This window comes from Vidua chalybeata, chromosome 3 (assembly GCF_026979565.1).
Source record: "Vidua chalybeata isolate OUT-0048 chromosome 3, bVidCha1 merged haplotype, whole genome shotgun sequence".
Classification (NCBI taxonomy): domain Eukaryota; kingdom Metazoa; phylum Chordata; class Aves; order Passeriformes; family Viduidae; genus Vidua; species Vidua chalybeata.
Window position 1 is genome coordinate 8780169 of NC_071532.1, and position 20717 is coordinate 8800885.

The following is a 20717-nucleotide window of genomic DNA, read 5'->3' on the forward strand; positions in this document are numbered from 1 at the left end:
GACTATCCATAAAATGGTACAAGTTGCTGAGGAAACTGTCTAACCTAGCTGTAAAGTCAAGATGATGTTGGCTACTCCGCATTTGGCTGCAAAGAAAACTTCCATCTTTTATTTCTGTTAATATCTGAACTTCAGCTGTGAGATGCTTGTGCAGTCTGTGCTCAGTACTTGAGAGGAGGGCAGTGCTTACCTCACAAAAGGTGTTATACAGTGGCTCAGCCTTTTGAGTTTGTGTTCCACCTCCTCCTTTGAGTTGAGGTGTAGAGGATTTCAGGCAGTGGTTACCCAGGGCGTAGGGATGGAGTGAGGGGGAGGACAGCGCAGATGAAGTCTTCTGCACTGACATGTGCCTGTTGACAGCCCATTGAAATCTCTGCTTTGGGAGTGAGCGAGGTGCCTGGCTGAAGGATGGGGCGCTCCCCCATGTCACGTGTTTTCAGGCAATGGCCCAAGGTGCCACCTGCCTTATCGCTTATACGAGTCTGGAAACCTTGAGTTATTGAAACCTCCCTGGTATGTTATTCCAGGGAGACCTCATTGCTTTATGGCCCTCTCATGGGACTTTAAGCTGTTTAAAAGGTTGATGCTGCCTGATTCGTGCTGTGATGCTGGTGGAAACATTGACTGGCCCTGGAAAATGGATGACTGTTGGGAGTGGTTTTGTTTTTAAACATCTCATCACATGCATGCTGTGAGCTGCTCCCAGTGCCAAGAGAAGCACAGCACTGATGCTCTCGCCTTTTCAACAGGTACATGGGATGAAGGGAGCCTGACACCTGTCTGGAGAGGAGACCCCAGCCCCTGTGGAGCTGCCCACCATGAGCAGGACACTGCTGGCAGGCAGGATGCAGCCAGAGATCCGGAGCGTCTGCGTCTTCCTGCCCACCCGTGAGCAGCTCAGCCTGGCCGTTGGGGTGAGTGGCCAGGAGGTCGCTGCATTGCAGCCACGGTTCAGTTTTGTTAGCTCCCTTTGTTCTCCCAAAAGCCTGGTGCTGGTCTGCTGACCGAAAGGCTATTAGCCAGCTTAGGGTAATTGGTGCTCCATTTTCTAATTGGGCAGCTTCAACTCATTCGCAGAGTGCCTTAGAAGTCAAGTCTGTGTTTGTAGGGTGGGGGTCTCCTCTGCTCTTTTTCTGTTGTTATTTACATTTTTATTATCTCTGAATGGTTTTGCTGCTCCATTGTTGTAATAATCCAACAATTTTTTAAAAACTGAACCTGAAATACCTTGATTACTTAGCAAGTGTACCCAACATATGACTGTTTACTCTTGTAAAGAGTCCAGCTATCCCTGGTTTTGACAGCCTGCAGATCCCTTCAAAGAGTCTAAGGCAAACAGCCATTGAGGGTGGGGTTTTTTCCCTCCTCTTGAGTACTCGTACACACAAAAAATCGAGGCAAGTTGCCTCATTTCTTTGATTGCTACCTCGAATGTCTCAAAGTGAGCATGAATGGCAGCAGGGCCAGCTCAGCTGGCAGCCCAGGGTGGCATGGTGTCGGCACAGCACGGTGCCTCTTGGTGCAATGCTGGCTGCTCCTTGAACTTGTGAGAAACTGAGCTTGACAAGAGGCACTTGGCGTTCAGAGGACCAGCGAGTTTCAAAGATAAGTGCTCACTTGTGAGTGTGTGCATGCACTCGTGTGGGCTGGGGAGATTTGGCTTTGTTTTGGGTAGGTCTTTTTCCCCTGCTTTGGGATGAGGAGGGGGAGAAGACAGTTGAGGTGAACTGTTATTTTAAGTACTTGATTGCAACTGTGGCTTTTGAAACTATGCGTGCTAATCTTCAAAATCCGTGTCGGAATTTTCCTACCTGCTGTGTGTAAGTGTGGCGTCCTTAACTGAAACAGCCTCAAGGGCTGGATGGAATAAAGCTTTAGCAGAAAAATCTGGGACGCTCTGCTTCTAGGTTACTGGTTCAAACCCAGCCCATCCACTGCCCCAGAAGCCTTCTGCAATCTGCTGGCTTTTGTGCAAGGCAGAAAACGATGATTTAATTAAGTTCTTGGCAGCAGGTGTACAGGCCTGGGTAATGGTCTGTTGCAGCTGACCCTAAATCTCACTTTCTTATAGCTCTTATCAGGAAGGCTAAAGATGGGAGATAGCAGAGCCAGCTGGCCATGGGGAAGGTGCAGGAGGGCAGTGCATCAGCAGGGCTGACACTGTCACTGCTCCTCGCTGTGCCTGTGTTTGAATGGAGCACACAGCTGTTCCTTCACCACTGGGTCATGCTCCGGTAAAGCATGAAAACCTGCAGTTTATCGTAAAATAAATTTGGGGTGAGAAAAACTCTTGAGTCCAGCCATAAACATGACACTGCCAAGTCCACCACTAAACCAGGTTCCTAAATGGTACATCTGCATGTCTTTTTTAATACTTCTAAAATATTTAGTCAGCATAAGAAGTGGCCTTTTGCACTGATCACTGACAGGGACAAAGTGCTGTGTCTCTTCCTGTTCCTCTGTCCCAGCCTGCTGCCCCTCCAAAAAGCTGGGGTGCCTTGTGCATCACTACATTGTCCTGCAGAGGAATCCTCCACAGCATCTCTTTGTATTCCTTTTAAAGACATTAGCCCATGTCATTTCTGATACCATTTTCTTTCTGTGTCTGGGAAATTGGGAAAGTATGTACTTGGAGATGCCTTCATGAAAGGGAATAGCTGCCTGGGCCAAAACATGAGACCTCAACATTCAGTTGTGTCCTAATTGCATAGAGAGTGAAACATGACCTGTTACAGCTGGGCAAGTCACCAGAAACAGCTTTTCATTTGGCTTCTGACTTTACCACAACACTCATTCAAAACAGCAACAAAAATTAAGATTTCACAGCTGGAGAGATCTTTCTTTTTTAAAGAAACATCAAGGCAATTTTCTAGTGATGTTGGTAGAACCCAAATGTAATTAGCACAACCACAGATGATACTTCGTGCATTTATTAGAATAATAATGCCACTACTAAAGATTTCCAAAGCCTTTTAACCTCTTCAGTGTGGAATGCAAATACTAAACAAGCTTGCAGCTCAGTGAGGTAGGTAGGAATGGTTATCTTTCCAGCAGAATAAATTATAGATCCTTCCCATGATAAGCACAGTGTTTATGCAGGTAAGTCCTCCCTCTCCCCTCCCATATAAATTCCACCCTTCCAGATAAGAGTTTACCTATATGTGTTTTATGTGGTCACATATAGATTGAAGCTTGCTCTTTAAAATATATTTCTCTTACACCATTCACAGATAGTGCTGTTGAAGAGGGAAGAGCAGGAGCCATTTTAAATTCTCTTCCCCCACAATCAAGTATCTCTTAATTAGCTTTGATGTCTACCTTTCTGAATGTACAGTGAGTCTGGGGGGATGGTGAGGAATAAAACTGCCTTCTTGGGACCGACTGTGAACATGAGGAGAAGCAGAGCTATGAGGGGAACTAGGGTGTGCTGCAGCTCACCAGCTGCTCTGAGGGAGGGCAAGGCAAAGTGGGAGAAATTTTTGGAGTGGAGGTAGTCTGGTGAGGTCCTGTGGGTTGGTGAATGGCAAGCATAGGTCTGAAGTCTTTCAATTGTTCTGTGAACAGGAGAGCTGATGTTTCAAAGCATATGTACTAAGAAAAATAGATACAGGTAACTAATGCACGTGAATATCTGTACACAGAATGACCTTGGAGTAGCAGTTACCCTCTGAAAACTTGCACTTGATTTCATTTTGGACTAAATTTCACGTGTAAAGAAGCCCTGAGCCCGACATGGGGCAAAGCTGAGTATCAGTGGAAGGAATGAGTCATAACATTTCTGAGATCAGTCTTGGCACAGGAACCATATGCATAGGGAGGAAAGTCCAAAGATGAAAAATGCAAAGGGAAGTATTGGTTGCTTCGAGCAGAGGGGAAAGTAGGAGGAGAGAACAGCAGTTGCAAGTGTAATTGTTGTAAGTTGTCAGGTATTGCATAGCCTTTAGGGCTAGGAGTAGAACTTGATACAGAAGGGAAGTGCCAAGAGGAGAATGGACAAGGTAGTAGTAACATACCTGTTGTGCAAGAACTCTGCCTAAATCACTGTTTAGAGCTATGTGCCACAAAACTGTCACTTGAAGTGCTCATTTCCCTAGAATTAAGTATCTTAAAGCAGGTTTTTCTTTCCTTAGGTATGAAAGCTTGCCACTTAGAAAATTTATCTCATTGTGTAGCATTTACAGGTAGTCCTGTGCTGCCAGTGACTCTTGTAAATGCCCATAACCATTCTGGCTAGAGGTAGGTCACATCTTTCTTAGCAAATCCTTCCCAGCTAGGAGAACATGCTCAGAGCTTGCTTCTTTGGCAAAGGAGATTGCTCTGTGCCCAACTTTACCTTCCAAATGTGTGTTCTGGGTGTCTGACCAAACACTGCATCTAGGTGTGAGACTGAAAGGGTGCAGTCTCACACAGAGACTCATAATTATAAGACCCAGATGTGGTTTTGGGTCTTATCAGAACTGTGCACTACCTCCTCCCTGCTCAAAGCTTACACGTGTTTGCATTGGTGTAGTGCAGGCTTCAGAGCTCCTGATAAAACAGTAGTGACTGTCTGGCTACTGATGCCTTGTCAAGTAGAATAAAATGAGTACTTAAATGACCTCCTGTTCCCCATTGTCCATGTCTAGTGACATGGTACAGCCTGGGGCAGGGAGGCGAGTGCAAGCCAGTTTCTGGGGTGTGTGGCATACCTACACTAAAGGAGCTTTAAAAATTAGGAGGGTGATTGGTTTGTAGGAGAGTTGAACAGTCGACTTCTGCCCTGTGATCTTTGTTGCTCAGTAGAGAGCACTGCACTATACCCCTGCAGGCAGCTGCTCCTGGCACTGCTAATCTGCATTGTCCACCAGTGGGGTAACGAAATTCCAAGGTCCTGGCCCATTTTGCAGCTGCAGCTGGCTGCACTACAGCCTGAGCTGAGGTTGTTTGTGCCAGTGCTGTTCTGTTCTCCCCATCTGCTCTTTCTCTGAACTCCTTTCCCCATGCCTCTGTGGGCTGGGGGATTTCTGTATTTGCCTTGGGTTGTCTGTCAGTACTCCTGAGATGGTGCAGTGGGACAGGGGGAAATGAGGCTATGGATGGGGGGATGTTTGGTGGGGGAATCTTCCTATCATAGTACACATCCAGGTCTGCACATGCAGTTAACCAGAACCATGCTCCTTCTGGGGCAGTCTGTGCATTACAGGAGGCAGGGATATCGGAAGGTCTCAGTGTGCAGGGAAACAGGCAAGGTCTTACAGGCTTTTGGCTGCAGCTGCCAAAGATGAAGATGTCAGTAGCTGTGTGACTAGAAGTCAGCAGGAGACAGAACAAGTTCTTCTGTGTGGGGTACAGAAAAACCATATCTCTAACCTATGAGCTACTTAGTCTTGTGTTTGTTTGGGTACTTTAGTTCCTGGTTCTCCTGAATGAAAACTTTTGGTTTTGTGGTTTTTTTTTTTCTTTTCTCAAAAAAAAAAAAAAAAAAAAAAAAAAAAAAAAAAAAAAAAAAAAAAATCTGCAAGAGAGCAGTATTTTCATTCCTGTAAATATTAATGATTACTGTTCTACAATAATAGCAATAATACTGAAAACAAAGCTTGTTCTCTGGTGTGGTTGTGGTTGGGTATTTTGTACCCAAAAATGTATTGGCCTGCAACTCTTCTTTAGAACTCTTCTTTAGAAGAGTTGCTCCATCCAGGTGCGTGAGCCATCTGTAATGTTGGATTGGTTGTGTCTTTCAGGTCAAAGCCACTGGACAGGAGCTCTTTCAGCAAGTTTGTGATTTAGTGAAGATTAAAGAGCCTCACTTCTTTGGCCTCAGCATTGTTAAAAGTAAGCAAACTCAATGCACGAGCAAGTGACTTGGCAAACATCCACAGACCCACTTGTGTATTTACAGTGTGTGCATATATACACAGTGGCTGTGCCTGCGGGGGGAATTTGATTGTAATAAGGTCACAAAGTATGTAGATTATGCAGAGCCTTCCCAGAGCTCTTTTGATCTTTGGTATGTGGGCAGACAAACTGAGTAAAGGGGGGGCTTTTGTTCTCCACCTTTGTTCTTGGATTCCACCTCTTTGTGAGGCTTTTTTTTCTCTCCTGTAGTGGGAGTTGCTAGTCAACATATTTGTTACTATATTCAAAACTATAGGTATCGAACAGGAGTTGGATTTTAAAAGGATTTTGGGGCTGAAATTGTTACTTATCATCTGAAGTCATATGTGAAGAATGTGACACTGGGGAGGAAACTCAAATGATTGTAAGGGACTGAATGCATGCGTGGAACACACTGGGTTTTGAAATATCACTTTATTCAAAACTTCTAGTCCCTGAGTTAAAGTCCAGTTTGCTTGGTCCTATGGCCAGAAAATGATGTTAAGATGATGCCTTAAAGAAGCAAATTGATATGAGAGATCGCATTTCTGGTATGGTATAAGCATTGACATTCCCTCCCACACCTCAGCTCTTAGTAATTAGAAATGGATCTGTCATCTTGTTTATCTTGCCTCCCCACATTTCCAAAAGCCCTGAAAGACTTGTCTCTCCTCCAAAAACTTTTCTCAATTATGTTATTTACTACTGCAATTCTAGATATTTCATTGAAATGACAGTAGTCTTTTATAAGTCCTTCCAAATAAGGTTTCTTTTGCCTCTTTATAAATATGTAGGATAAAATAAGGTGTTTTTTCTAAGTTTGTCTCATTTTCTTTATGCTCTCATTCTGTAAGAACTACTTTTTTTGAGTGCAGTGTTCAAACTGAAAGGAACATAAGCTTTTTATCTCCATAAGGTTTGTAGAGTGTTTGAGAGATTCCTTAAACCTAATATAGCTGTGCTTTAAAACAGCAGAGTTTTTTAATGTGAGCAGACTTAAATGCTCTTACCTTTTTTCACAAATCATCTGTGTTTCTGAATCCTCTCCTTTGTGACATTTTTTAACACCAGGTTTTGCTTATTCCACTTGCAGGACATCTTGGCTGAAATTGGAACTCTTGTCCTCTCCTGTAAGACAGGGCAATTTCATTCCTATTTGCTTTGAATTCTTCTCCTGTTTCTTTCACTTTTCCCCCCCCTTCACATGTTCTTTGTTTCATATTTTCCATACCCTGCTTTTTCCTTCCCTCACACCTTTTCTGTGTAGCAATTTTCTTCACCCTGTCAAGCACAGGGTTTCTGGTCCCAAAATACCCTGTAGTGGCAGATACCTTTCAACCTGTTGGAAATGCATTGTAACCACTGCATCCCAAAGAGCATAACAAAGCTGTTCTGACCAGACTTTAGAGTATATTGCCCACAGCTTTAAGTGGAAACAGCCTTCTCACTTCATGAAACTATTCTTCCTTCTTATCGCAGCTAATTCTTCAAGAAAGCTCTTAAAAAGTCAAGGAAAAGAGTTACAAGAGTCCAGTAGCCTGAATTAACATCTTGTTTGTTTGTTTCAGGTGCTAGTTATTTGCTTTCCTGAAAGGAAATATTTTTTCTGTTCCACAACTTGGTTTCTCTCTGCCTTGTTTTGGTCAACAGACTGCTGATCATCTCCCTTTCTGCCTGTGGCAGCTAAGGTCTTGCCTCTGTAGCGAGTGTAGCACTGAGTCTGGCATTTGGAAGTTGCCTTTAAGGTATTGCCTGCTTCTCAGGGATTTTTGACTTCAACAACAAGCTATCATCTCAAAAAAGGGAAGCGGTCAGGTAGTGGGGAGGCCTGGGTAAATGTTGCATTCCCAGGGTTGCCTTTTTCATTCCTAGGGTTGCCAGCACCTGTGGGGGCTTAAGTTGACTGCCTTGGCTGAGTAGCAAGTCAGTGTACATCCCACAGAGGCTGTGAAGGGGGGAGGCATAGGCGTGGTCTCTCAGGAAAAGCTGAGCTAGGTATCCTAAAAATGGAGAGGAAGCATCTACATTTTTGAACAAGGCAATCCTCTCCTTCATCATGCTTTCTGTGCTGCAACTTCAAGAAGACATTTTTTAAAAAAAACAGCCACCCTGTTTTAGTAATGATATCTTTCCTGGTTTCTTAATCTGTATTTATTTTTGGCAGTCTGATACTGCCACATGCAAAACAAGGTATTCTAATCCACCTGCATCCATTACTTTGCTGCTAATTTGTCAACAAAACCCTGACTGTCGGCATTAGCAAGAGAATGAAAATTAAAGGATTTCTACAGAACTGGAGCCAATCACACTGCATGGATTATCTGGATTAGGAGCCCATTTGACCTGCAGACATTGTACAGATACACTAATGCTCAGTTGGTCTCATAGAAAGTATGTGTGTGAGGGGGAGAGGTTGGGGTCCTTAATCATAAACAGAAGTTTAACCCCTAAGTGTGGCAAAAAGGGAAACGGGACCGTAAAGCACCATGCAAGCTGCAAACCATGAATGCTGTAAAATCTAAGCTGCAGGTCTTGGAGTGAGTTTCCCAGCATTTGATGCCTAAATATATTGCCTTCTCTTCTGGATGTTGCAGATGCTGAGGGCAAGCTTCAGGATTAAGGGTAACAGTAATAGTGCCAGGATGGAATTTTTCATCCCTTCTGCTCTTGAACTGTTTTTTATTCTCAAGAGGAAAACCGCTTCTATCTAATATATCTGAGGAGAAAAAAACTTGTATCTGTAAGAAGTTGATCACTTTGAAAATCGGGTTCAGGAATGTGCATTAATGGGAGGTCCTACAAACTTTGGGACATGTTGCTCTTCTAGTTTTGTCATGGATCAGCAGGCAGGCTATACCTTGTGTGCTCCTGCTGCTGAAGTGCTTGGTTTTTAATTTTTTTTTTTTTTTTTTTTTTTTTACTTGCAGTTTGCTCAGTGAAAGATCCTGTGACCCTGCCAGGTTTCATAGGCTTCAGCAGCAGAGTCTTATATGACAAATCCTCCTGTGGGTTCAACCTTATCTAGTGCCCTGAGGGATGTTTCCCTCTTGTTATCGGAAAGTGTGTGCAGCGACACATTCAGTCTTCTAAAACAAAACGGAATGTCAGCAGACAAAGAACAGCCAAACTTCCTTTGTTGTTACAGCCCAGATCCCTTCGATCCCGAGTTTTGAGCGATGCCTTTCTAGGAGCAAACCTTGCTTGACCTAAGCAGATGGAAGCCTTCAATTGGGAAGGAGCAAGACTGCAGCTCCTATACCCTGCCACTGTCTGTGTCCTCTTATGAATTTGTCAGGCTGGCTTTCTTACAAAACCAAATCCCTTTGCTTCAGCTCCCTTGCCTCAAGGATAATACTCTGTTTTTTAAAGCTAATGGCTGTTCACCTTGCCAGGCCCAGCACATGCTTCCCAGCACATGCTTACCAAGGAGCTCAGTGATTAACTCTTCTGCATCTGTATATCCTCCAGTACTGAAGTTCATGGACAGACTATTCTAACAGGTTATCTTTAGATCACACGAGTGTCTCTTATAGCAAAGGGTTTCTTAGGAGACAAATAACAAAAGTTCTCTGAAATACCTTATGATTTCTACACACCAGTCCTTTCTCACTCTCCATGCTTCTTGCCTGCCCTCTCTTAAATCTACTTGCATAGTTGAATGTCCTTTATTAATTTCTCGTGTATTCTAACCTAAGGTACAACTCTATTACAGTTGCTTTGGTACCTCAGACGAGTTAAATGCAATATAAGAAAAACACATGCAGAAGTGTACCACCTAGAGGGAGTTGCAGGGGTTCAGATGTCCAGAGAGTATAAAGTACTCCTTGAAAGGACTTACATGGTCTCTTCCTATGAAGGCAATTTTTGGCCTATACTTGCTGTCAGTTGTTTCTCCTTTGGTATCAGTACAACATCCAGCCAAGTGCTCTCCTGCCTGAGAATTGCAAAGGGTTTCTTTGCCTCTGAATGAGCAGTGCTGGAAATGGTTCTGCAGCTCTTCTTGTGCAGAAGAATCCCCTGTGACATTGCTGAAGTCTGAAGATCTTTGCCTGGGCATGCCTTGTTGCTAAGTGTAAGATGCCAGTGTAAAATTCTGGCAGTACCTATCCAGGAATGACTGAACCATTAGCTCAGGGTTCAGACTTCAGCAGTTCCTAACACCACAAGATCTCAGGCTTCTTGATATTGTCTCCTTTCATACTACCCTCCATGTGCCTTGTGTCCATCCCAGGTAAAGTGACCTCAGCCAGGACCTCTCTTGCTTTACTTCCAGCCTCTGTTGTGATTCTTCCCTTCACTTGGGATGCATGTACTTTCCAGCTAAAGCTAAAAACACAAGATTATCCTGAACCAAGTTCTTTTTAGGCCCTTTAGTAAACTAATCAATCACATATCAGAAAGTGGACAACATTTCTTTCTATTGGCTTGAAAGGTAACACCAGGAGGATTGAGAAGCTATGCAGAGGTGGTGGGAGCAGGTGCCATGTGGGTAGTGATTTTCCCAAATCACTAATGCTTGAAAGCTTGGGTAGATCTACATGCAAAAGGGGGTGTGTAGCTAGCTCTTCTTCAATAAACAAACAAAAAAAATCCGTGCTGGTGTTCAGGTTATGTGAGGTCTACAGCATGTGTTGTGAGGTATTTTGTAGTGTGGGGTTTTGTTGTTTATTTTTTTTTTTTTTTTAAGCTTCAGCTCTCCCCTAACCCTAGCATCCCTCTGTCCTGCTCCTGCTCTCTTTCCTGTTGCACCTCAGGGGACATAGTGATGTTGCCACGAAGCTTCTTGACATGTCTGGGAAAAGTTAAGTGCAATAGCCGTGGATAATTTTTCCCTTCTGTTTTAGGCAGAAAATGCTTGCTATGTGGAAATTTGGCTTCACACTAATTCATATTTTATTTGAATCCTATTCTTCTGGGCTGTCTAGTTGCATTGCTAAAATATACATGACTCAGCCAAATTTGTTAATGGGATCTTCCTGGCTGCCTGTGGGGCCTAAGCTCTGACTCTTGGTAGGACACCTTTGTGGAATTTCTTGGTGCACCTAGCCCACAATGGGCACAGGAGGAGAACAGGTTTTTTGCATTCACCATTACTTAGCTTTTATGCAGAGAACTTACTTTTCATAAAAAATGAGATGAGGAAGAACTGGTTAATGCAAAATAATGGCCTTTGGGTTAACAATGACTTGGAATTGATTTGACCCTGTATTACAGCCATAATTTTCTATTCTATTCTATTTTTCCTGCAGTGTAAATAATGCCTATTGTAAGTCTGCATCACTCACTGGAACTGTGTCACTTTTTTCTAACTGGGGACCTGGCACATTATTTTTTTGCAACAATGCATGTCCTATATTTTTTTAAATACATAAAATGTGCTAAGCTAATTTTGCAGAGTAGAAGTGTTTTACATTTCTGGTAACTGCTTATTTTGAAATGTGATTTTTACAGCATAAGCTTTCAATCTAATTTGAAAATTCTTAAAGGTGAAATTGGGAGAAGTGTGTAAATTTCTTTACTGCAAAGGAGCTGGCTGTCCAGATGCATTTCTTGGGATTACAGTGCAGTGTGAGTTGTGCCAGGTCTGGTATCTGTACATACGTACATGGGGGAGCCTTTCAAGAGAAGCTGATGTATTTGTAAGATCACCTACAGTGCTGAGATGAGATTCATGAACTCAGTGTCAGTAGCTGCAGGTGGATGAGAGTGTATTTTTATGCGTGCATGCTTCTCAGTCAGCTTCTTAGTACCTTTCACTTGTCCTTCAGATGAGGCCACTGAAGCAATGACAGTTTGTACCTGCCGAGTATCCAGCCCTGTTTGGTTCCACAGATCAAATTTATTCCTCCCTGGAAAGGGGGCCATCTGTGCATTTCTATATTGTCCTTTACAGCACTGCTCAGAGGTGCTGCAGTTTGGTGCCCTCATATCTGTTAGAGATGCTTATTTTCAAAGCAGACAGTTTTTTAGCATCTGGCAAAAGATCTCTTAGGGTTTCAACACTAATTCAGTGTAAGGAAAAAAAAACAAAACAAAAAAACAAAGCCATCTACAAAGCAGTGGGGCTGTGGAGGGAAATACCTCTTTGTTTTTGTAGATGGAGGCTTATGTTGCAGGTTGACATTCCAGCAATATTAACTTCATTAAGGCAGGAATGCAGTGCTGCATTCTTGCACAGGAGGGAGGATGCTGAACTGGGCTGGGGAGGAGTGGGACCCCCAAGAAGAGATGATACATTGGGGTGTCCTCCTGTAGCCTGGCTTATTCTTGTGGTTTATGTGTAACAACTCCCAGTTATTATCTCCCTGATAATAACCTGGAATCCTCAGGTGTGACATCTGTGCCCTCACAAAATCATCTCTAACCTAATTAACATGACAGATAAAGAGGGGCTCTGGGGTGTGGGTAACAAAATGGCTTTACTGTAGTGTAATAGTTCTGTTACACTTTTCCCTTTCTGAGGTAATATTCGAGGGTGATGGGATGGTTTGGGGTATGTCACTGTGCTTACTATTGCAATTTTTCCCTCCTGATTGAAGAATAATGAATGTGTTTCTCTAAATGCCTTTGGGCATGGGATCATTGTAGAAAGGAAAAGTGACCCTTCAACTTGTTATAGCCTCTTAACAAGGTGTCAGCTGAAGACCACAGTGCTGGCAGAGCTGATACAGGCTTTACCCAGCACTGCTGTGCCAACAGGACCAACCCCATGCTGTGTGAGGGGACCATAGTGGAGGGTTTGCCCTGCTCCAGGACTGCCAAAGCCCGGGGGGGGGCTGGGTGGCATGCTTATGTTATCCCACTCCTGTCACTTGCTGTGCAATTGATTCCTTAAATGAGCTTTTACTGACTTTTTAATAAAAGCTTTCTGGAAAGATGCTTACCAGCTTGGCAGCTGACACAGACAAGCCTAACATGAACAAACCCTTCTCTCTCTCACTGACTAGGACTTCTATCAGCCTCTTCCAGGCAGTGTTATCTGATCTTAATGGACCTAGAGAAGGAAGAGCTGGGGCCAGTGTAGCCCCCAGCCACCCTGTCTTAGACAGAAGTGAAGAGGCAGGTACGAGATGCAATCTCTGTGATGATAAAAACTCTTCCTCTCCTTATCAAAACAGAAAAAATAACTTCCATATCATCCTGTGTGCTACAGCACTTAAATTCCCACCACAGATACTTTCAGAAATTCCATACAGCCACTTTGATGGTGCAGTTAAGTACTATTTTGTGTCTGTATGTGATGTGTCAAGTAATGCTATAAACAGAAGTGTAGGTATATTAAAAGTACAGCTGCAAGCAGTACAATGCAGGAAAGAGCGTGGAGACAGAAACAGGACTTTTTTGGCTGTTGTCCTTTTTGTATCCAGTGTTACTGCTATTTTACAGAAGGTTTCCTAGTAGGGTGATGTGTGGGGCAGCTCTGGATAGACCAGATGTGGTTTCTTTAACTTGAGGTAGGAGCTGAAGGAGGTGGCAATAGGAGGTTGTTTTGCTTGCTTGTTTTTTGAAAGCTAGCAAAGAAAGTATTTGTTGTATTTGCCCCTGTAAGGATCTGGAATGCTGTGGAAGGGTGGCTGTGAGGTAGCTCAGAGCCCCCTTCAACACTGTAACACTGGCCATGCCAGGCCTGCATCTGCCATAATACAGACATGAGTGCAGGCTCTCATTTAGAAGTCTGGGCTGGTCTTAAGGGGCAGAAGTTTGTTTTGTGAAGGGCTCTTTTTTTCTTTTATTTCCCTCCCCTTTTTATTCTTGCTTCTTTCATGTTTAAGGAGCAAACTCTTCATCTTGGCACTTGTGTCACCTGTCAAAACACTGTCCTAAGCAAGATCAAAGAGTAGAGGGACTGGTCAGGTGAATGTGCTCAGCTGGCATTGTTACTGCAGCCTGAAACACCTGTCAGGTCTTGTCTGTTTTTTTGTTTTTTTTTTTTTTTCCTTAAGAGACTTGAAGACTCAGGAAAAAAATCTTTCACTAGCTGAGTTGTTTGTATTTGATAATTGGTAAGCAGTGTTATGAAACATCAGCTTTGAAAGCAGCACAGACCTCTTTCAAGATGTGCTATTCAGGCTGTGTCTTGTTCACTCTAACTAGGGTGGAGAGCAAGTCCTGGTCCTTTAGTGTTTTGAGACAGGCCAGGTTTCCCTTACTTTCATTCATCTTTTCTCTATATGAAAGAAGTTGGGTGTGAGCAGGATGCACCAGACCTTCTGAGAAAGATGTTTGTGTTTGGTCCTCTTGTTTCTCACCCTTTCAGAGGATCCTCTTCACATGACAGGATGAAACCTGTCAAATACCCAGCTCTGTTTACTTACTTTTGCCATATTGGACCACGGTGCTACAAGATGGTAGAATACAAGCTTGGGTAGGGCTTGCTTGTTTAATAATTAAAAAAAAAACCCTGAATCTGGTAAGCAGATAGTACAATTAGCTGGGTAAGATGATGTTTCTTTCTTTTGTAAATAGCTTCTTGGTTATAAAGCAGGAATTCTGCATTTCTGGCTAAGGTGTTTGGGAACCTTTAGCTCAGGTTCTCCTGAAGGTGTGAATGACCTTCCTTCCATGCAGTCTGGAGTAGCACATGTACTTAAGAGTAAGTACTCCTTTTTTAAAAATTTCCTGCTCTGTCTATTTCCTGGTCAGCAAATGTATTGATTGGAAATAACTTGCAGAGTAACCTAAATGTTTAATGACTAAACATTTCCAATTATTTTATGTTGAATTCCTTTTTTCTTATCTTTCAGATAATGAATATGTGTTTATAGACCTGGAGCAGAAGCTTAGCAAATACTTTTCAAAGGAATGGAAGAAAGAGACCACCAAAGTAAGAGAGGTGTTTTGGACTGCACAGTGAAATGAAAACTCTTAAACTAAGTTCCATAAAGCATTTCTTGAAGATGGTCTGCACAATACTTTTCAGTAGCAAGATGCAGTGACTTTTGCATAGTTGTACAATTAATTAAAAGAGCTAAACCAGCCCCATATGCAACTTTAGCTGAGCAATAGTAATCACATGGTTGCTGCTTGGCTGCTGCAGAAGTGGAGAAGGTCAGTTGGTCAGTTTTCCATTTTAATTTAGTCTGGAGACCTCATTTTATCCTTAAGCAAAACAGCCTAAAATAACCTTTTGTGACTTGAATCTGATACATGGGAAATGACTGGAGCTGTGACTCTTCCCAGAGTATGTGCAAAAGGACAGTGGAGGGAGAGGAAGGATATTTTGAGATGAGTCCTAGTTCTTTAAAGCTAGCTAGCCTTGACAAGGGAGGGAAAAACTACATGAAATAAAGACAAGCTTATGTAACTGTTTAATACTCTTCATTCAGACATGATAATGTCCATTTGTGTGTGTCATTAATAGAGGAGCCATAGTCTAGAACAAAGTATGGCATGCAATTGCTTTCAGATATCTTAACCAGGTCGTTGTAAAAGTTGTAAATTATTTTTTTCCACCTTGCCTAAGCCTACTCTTTCAGAGGGTAGGCACACTTGCCATTTCTGCTGCTTACAGAAGTTTGTAGGTAACTAGTGAGGTTTGGGGATCTCTCTTATCCCCAAGCATGTGCTCTGCTTTTCCCAAACAAGTGAGAGTTACTCCAGAAACAGCCAGAGTCATGCAGAGGGGCTGCCTGCCCAGCCAGTGAGAGATTCCCAAAGCAGGTGTTTCTAGTCACCTCAGGATGGGGTGTGCTTTGAGGTCGCTCTGTGATTGGATTCTTGCTACACTTTTCTGGTCAGGATAAGTGTTGAACCTCTGGTGTGATGTGAATCACAAAAGACTGAATGAGTTGCTACTGGCAGTACTACAGTCTCAGATGAGTTAGCCTATTGGACTGGGTTAGTTGAGAAGGATTTAATTCCTCTGAAGAGGTTTCAGGTGGAAAGCCCAGTCCAGCTGATAAAATAGGGTGACTATGAACAGCTTCCAGAAATAAAGTGGAGATGATGGTCAAGAAGCTGTCTGCATCAGATGTGGATGCATCCAGTGACATGGATCTGACCAGCAAAGCCTTGGAACTGCCTGTGGGAGCAAAGTTACCTGTGTGAACATGAAAGTGGCAAAGTAGGAAAGATGAGAGAATGAGCTACTAAGATGTTCCTTTCTTCTTTTTCCCTTTTTCCTTTTTTTTTCTCCTGCTCAAACAAGCCTGTAAGTCGGAAAGATAGGCTGTAGTTAAAACAACAGGCCTCATGCTGGCTTTCTTCTAACAGCACTCCTCATGTGAAGCAGACACCACCACTGCCTTTTGCTCTGTGGCTGCAGGAATGTGTGAATAACTAACCAGCAGCCCTGCCAAACAAAAGGCACGGAGCTGGTACCAGGCTGGTGCAGTCAGCCACAGGCAGTGACTGCTGAGCACGTGTGCCTGTTCTGGGTGATGTGGTGTGGTGCAGGGATGGATGGGTGCTCCTAGGAGTGCCCTGGAAACGCCACGGCTGTGCCAGCGTGGCACGCTGCACTGCTGCCTTGCCTGGTGCTTTGAGGGAGGCTGGGTTAGACTTGCTGCATTCAGCACAAATGTGCTGCCAGGTGCTGAGCTAGGTAATTCTGGGCCAGCTTGGGTGTCCCCAGGCTACACTGGGACTCTTACACCAGCTCATCCCTCCTATCCAAAAATTTTCTGCTCTTCCTAGGAGATTTTTTCGTTCAACCTGTTGGAATGTTTTGTGATGCCTTATTGTCATGAGCCTCCAAGACAGCCACTCTCTCCTAAAATTTGCTAAGAGTAGAAAATGAAAAGCAGTATGAGGAGTGAATTTCAGAGGAGAGAACATTACCAGAGAGGGTAACAGGAATTTTGGATGCTGATCATAATTTAATTCGTCTTCTGTCTTTGCTCTAGGGGACAGAGAAATTCAGCCCTCCATTTGTTGCGTTCTTTAGAGTACAATACTACGTAGAAAATGGAAGAGTAATAGGGTAAGATCTCTTCTGTGGTAATTACTGTGTTTTGAATTATTCAGTGTGTTCTTAAAATGAAAGAAAAATGTTTCTTTGTTAAACTCATCTCTGTGAACTCATTGAAATAAGCTTTAAAAATCTGCTTGAATTTTTTTTTAAGACCTTCACAGATGTCCTTACTCAGCTCTGAATGTTTTCTGCCTGAATCATACTCCATATCCCTAGGAAAATTGTGACTGCTTTTCCATCTGTGTTGAAAGTGCAGGTTGAATGATGACATTATCAAAACATGATTAGCACTCTTTTGCTTGTGTCTTTTGGTTGTATGAAAGGCACCAGATGAATATACCAAAAATAGTTATTATACTCCAAGGCATATGTTTTGGATCTGGTTTTTGTATTTGAGCAGTGCTCTGTGCGGTCTACTCCTGGAAATGGACTTTCATACATGGACAAAGAAATTACTTCATAACTTAGAGTTTTTCATTTGTAGTCCATTCACATGGAATATGGGCTGCACTCAAAACAGCACCACTCTCACCCATGGTACAGAACAAAGGATGAGGTAGTTAAAAATGAACAACTGACAGAGTTAATTTACATCAGCACTTCTGGTGTGGCTCTGTCCCTGGGGGAAGCCAAGAGCTGAGATCATTTAGGTGGATTAAAATCTTTACCAAATTTTTGGCATTCATTCTTGTCTTGAGCAAAGCTTGTGGTTTTCTATGTTTTCTCTTCCCATAGTCTTTCACTTTTGGATACAGGGGACTCTTTCTTATGGAGTCTGTCTGGCTGATAAGTGTTTTTCATTTCATTTTGCTTTTTTTGTACAAAGAGAGATGACGTATCATTCTGCCACTCCCGAGTTATGTATCCTCCACTATCACAGGCATATTTCTCTTGCACTAGTAATTTAATTGGAGAGGTTTGTAGAGCCACGCAGAGATAGTTATCTGCCCCCTTCAAACTACACTTACACAGTTTTACAAGCAGACTGTAGTGTCCAGCACCTCATCTACATGCACGTGTCAGCAGCCGGCTTCCCGTGATCTCTGAGGACAGGGGGTGTGTGGGTTATCAAGGCTATGCCATAGTTAGTGCTTATCAGACAATCCCTGTTTAGCAACTTGAGGAAGAAGACAAAAACAAGCCCAGGGCTCCTGTGTCTTTTGATCTACCTTGCAGGGAGTTAGCTGTTAAGAACTATCATGAGCCTAAGGCAAGGTGAAACAAAAAGCAGTGCCAAGTTTAGAGGGAAAAGGAGGACAGGTGTGCAAGAAATAGGACTGAGAGTCCAAGGGAGTTGACTCTCCTGGCTGCTAAAGGCTTTCCAGGGAAATAGAAGTGCTTGATTGTAGTCAGTCTCCAAAACAGGTGTGATGTGATTTTTCTTTCATCTGCCTTCTGCCCTAACTTCTTAGATCTCATGCTTCTCAAGGTAGAAGCTACTATTTCTCATGTTTGTACAACACTTAGTGGGAGAAGACCTTGATCTTGGTTTGGTGCTCCTTATACACACAACTGTATCAGGGTGGCATTGGCACACATGAGACGTGTCAAAGTTTAATCCCTCTTCTCAGCAGGATGGTATTTTTGAGGGGCCTTATCTGAACTTTGTTCTTGAAGTAGATTTGCCTTTGTCTTGCAGTGATAAGGTGGCACGGCAGCTCTACTACTGCCATCTCAAAGAGCAAGTACTTATGTCTCATTGCAACCACAAAGAAGAAATCTACTTCTTGCTGGCTGCCTACAGCTTACAGGCAGACTTGGGCAACTACAGAGAGAAGGTCCATGCTGGCAAATATTTTGAACCTCAGGCTTATTTCCCACAATGGGTAAGTTTGGGGGGAACCTTTCTGTCAACAGATCATGCATACAGCAGGAGCTATGCCAAGGTGGTACCAAACTGCAGCCATGCAACTTCCCCATCTCCCACTGCAGTGATCAGGCAGAGTATCACCCTGAAGGTCCCTCAGGAGATCTCTTGTCTTTCCACTGGATGTAAGTGCACATTCCTGGGCTCAATGAGGTGGGTGGTACATCCTTCCTTGGTGATGAAATGTATTGGTGTCACATGAATAATTCTGACAGTGAAGATGTCTTTGTTTAATTCTTCTATGGCTTAAAGGATTGTGTGTTTCCAGCAAGATCTGCACAACCCAAGCTCTCCAGAAAACCTCAGGGCTGCAAAGCCAAGTCTATTTCCCTTTGTTCCCCTCTCTGTAATGCTTGCCTCAGGGATGGATAGATCCAAACCCTATGGGGTAATACTGCCGTGCAGTGCCTCTGGTGCTTGCTTTGTCATTAATCTCTGCCTCAAGTGCAGCAAGAGGAAAGAGAAAGCATTTGCATGTTTGTTTATAAGCATGTGCATGTGACTTGTGCCCTTCAGGACTTACAACCAAGAACTGATTTAGTGGTCAAATGAAAGCAAATTACTTAAGACTCTGTTAATTAGCTGCTTGTCCCAGGCAAGTTGCATCTCCCCTGTAAGATGGCGCTGTCTTCTGCTTTGGGGAAGAGGTTCAGATCAGTGACCAGACTTGTCTTGAAGACCAGTAGTCTCTTTTATGCACAAAATCCTAGCCTGCCTGCCTTGCTGTGCAGCAGTGTGCCTTTCTCCCAGACAACACACCATCATCCCATGCCATTCCTTGTTACAGAGTGCCTGTCAAGAGGTAGCCAACAAAGGGCTGGAAATGGTGGGTCTTGTGTGCTGTTTCTGAGGCAGTTAAAGGGCTTATCACAGACTGTTGCTCACCTGTGCTGAGCCAAACCCCAAGCAAGTATGTGGATGATTTATTACATTATTACAAACAGCAAAATCTGGCAGGCATGGGGACGCTTCTCTCCCTGCCCCTGGGCTCCCATGGGGAGATAGTGAGCAATCTCCTCCTCCAACACAATCACTTCCCTCAACACGTGCTTCATATCATTTGGCCAAGGGCTGCCGCAAGTCTCGTGCCAGTGAGGAGAGGCACTGCTGCCCTGGGCTGACCCACCCAGCTTTGAACCGTGGATCTGGCACATCTCTTTCTGCTGACACTGCACAGCTGATGGCATCAATAGTGTCCTCCACCAAGGCCAGCCTTCCTCGTAGGAGGGCAACCAATCTGGCAGGGCATGCAGAGGTGTTAGCAAACAGAGTAAGCAAGGGCTTTAATATTAAATGTAAGTGGGAACTGGGTGGTGATGGAGTCCTGGTTTGTGCCAGGACAGGTTATTGCTGGCAGGATGTTCTCAGGTACTTGGTGCAATCCAGTTTCAAATGCCCCTGGTGGTGGGGAATGTTGGGAAGTGAATTCAGCCAGTCATCCCTCTTAGCTGTCACTGCCACTCACAGCCTGAAAAGAAGCAGTTGAGTATGGGAGAGGGCTGAGCTGTCCAGTACCTTTGTACAGAGGGCATGTGGGCAAACATGGGAACTGGGCACTTGCAGGTCAGGAGCAAAAGGCCCAGGGCAGGTTTTTCCTACTGCTTAGTGAAGCCACGTGCCTGCCAACCACTCCTAATAGATAAAAAAATACCTTGAGATAGTGTTATCCACCCCTTTTGAGAATGGAAATGCTAAATAAGCCTAACATGTAGTTTCTGGTCTTAAAAGGAAAACCTAGTATTTCTGCCTCAACAGAGATGTTGCTGCTGATTGTGTTGGCATGCAGAGAAGTATTTGTTATCTGCCCGTAGACATTTATGGATACCAAGAGTTAGGAAAACTAATTCCAATACTTAAAAGTGAAAAAGGCTGACACGATCTCTGTAGTCTAGGTCTGTTACAGTTTTGCCACTAGGATCTGTTTGGAGACATCAGTGTCATCTGGGCTGTTTTAAATGCTTATCCTCCAGGGAGGTAGAGGCAAACACAGACCAACATCTTGAGGGAATATATGAACGTCCTCCACCTCCAGCCACTGCTGTGTTGTTGATCACAGCTGCCTCTCATGGGGATTGCTGAAGAGTT

The 20717-nt window shown here is 43.6% G+C and overlaps 1 protein-coding gene across 2 annotated transcripts in view; it reads left to right on the forward strand.

Annotated features, from left to right (window-relative positions):
• Positions 1-818: 818 nt before the first annotated feature.
• The window catches only part of FRMD1 (FERM domain containing 1), a 32545-nt gene continuing 12646 nt past the window's right edge, over positions 819-20717 (forward strand). For both annotated transcript variants that reach the window (XM_053939449.1, XM_053939450.1), the window contains exons 1-5: positions 819-914; positions 5721-5811; positions 14598-14677; positions 16698-16774; positions 18405-18591. In XM_053939449.1, coding sequence (XP_053795424.1) covers positions 819-914; positions 5721-5811; positions 14598-14677; positions 16698-16774; positions 18405-18591 — 531 coding nt within the window. The remainder of the gene's footprint in view (positions 915-5720; positions 5812-14597; positions 14678-16697; positions 16775-18404; positions 18592-20717) is intronic.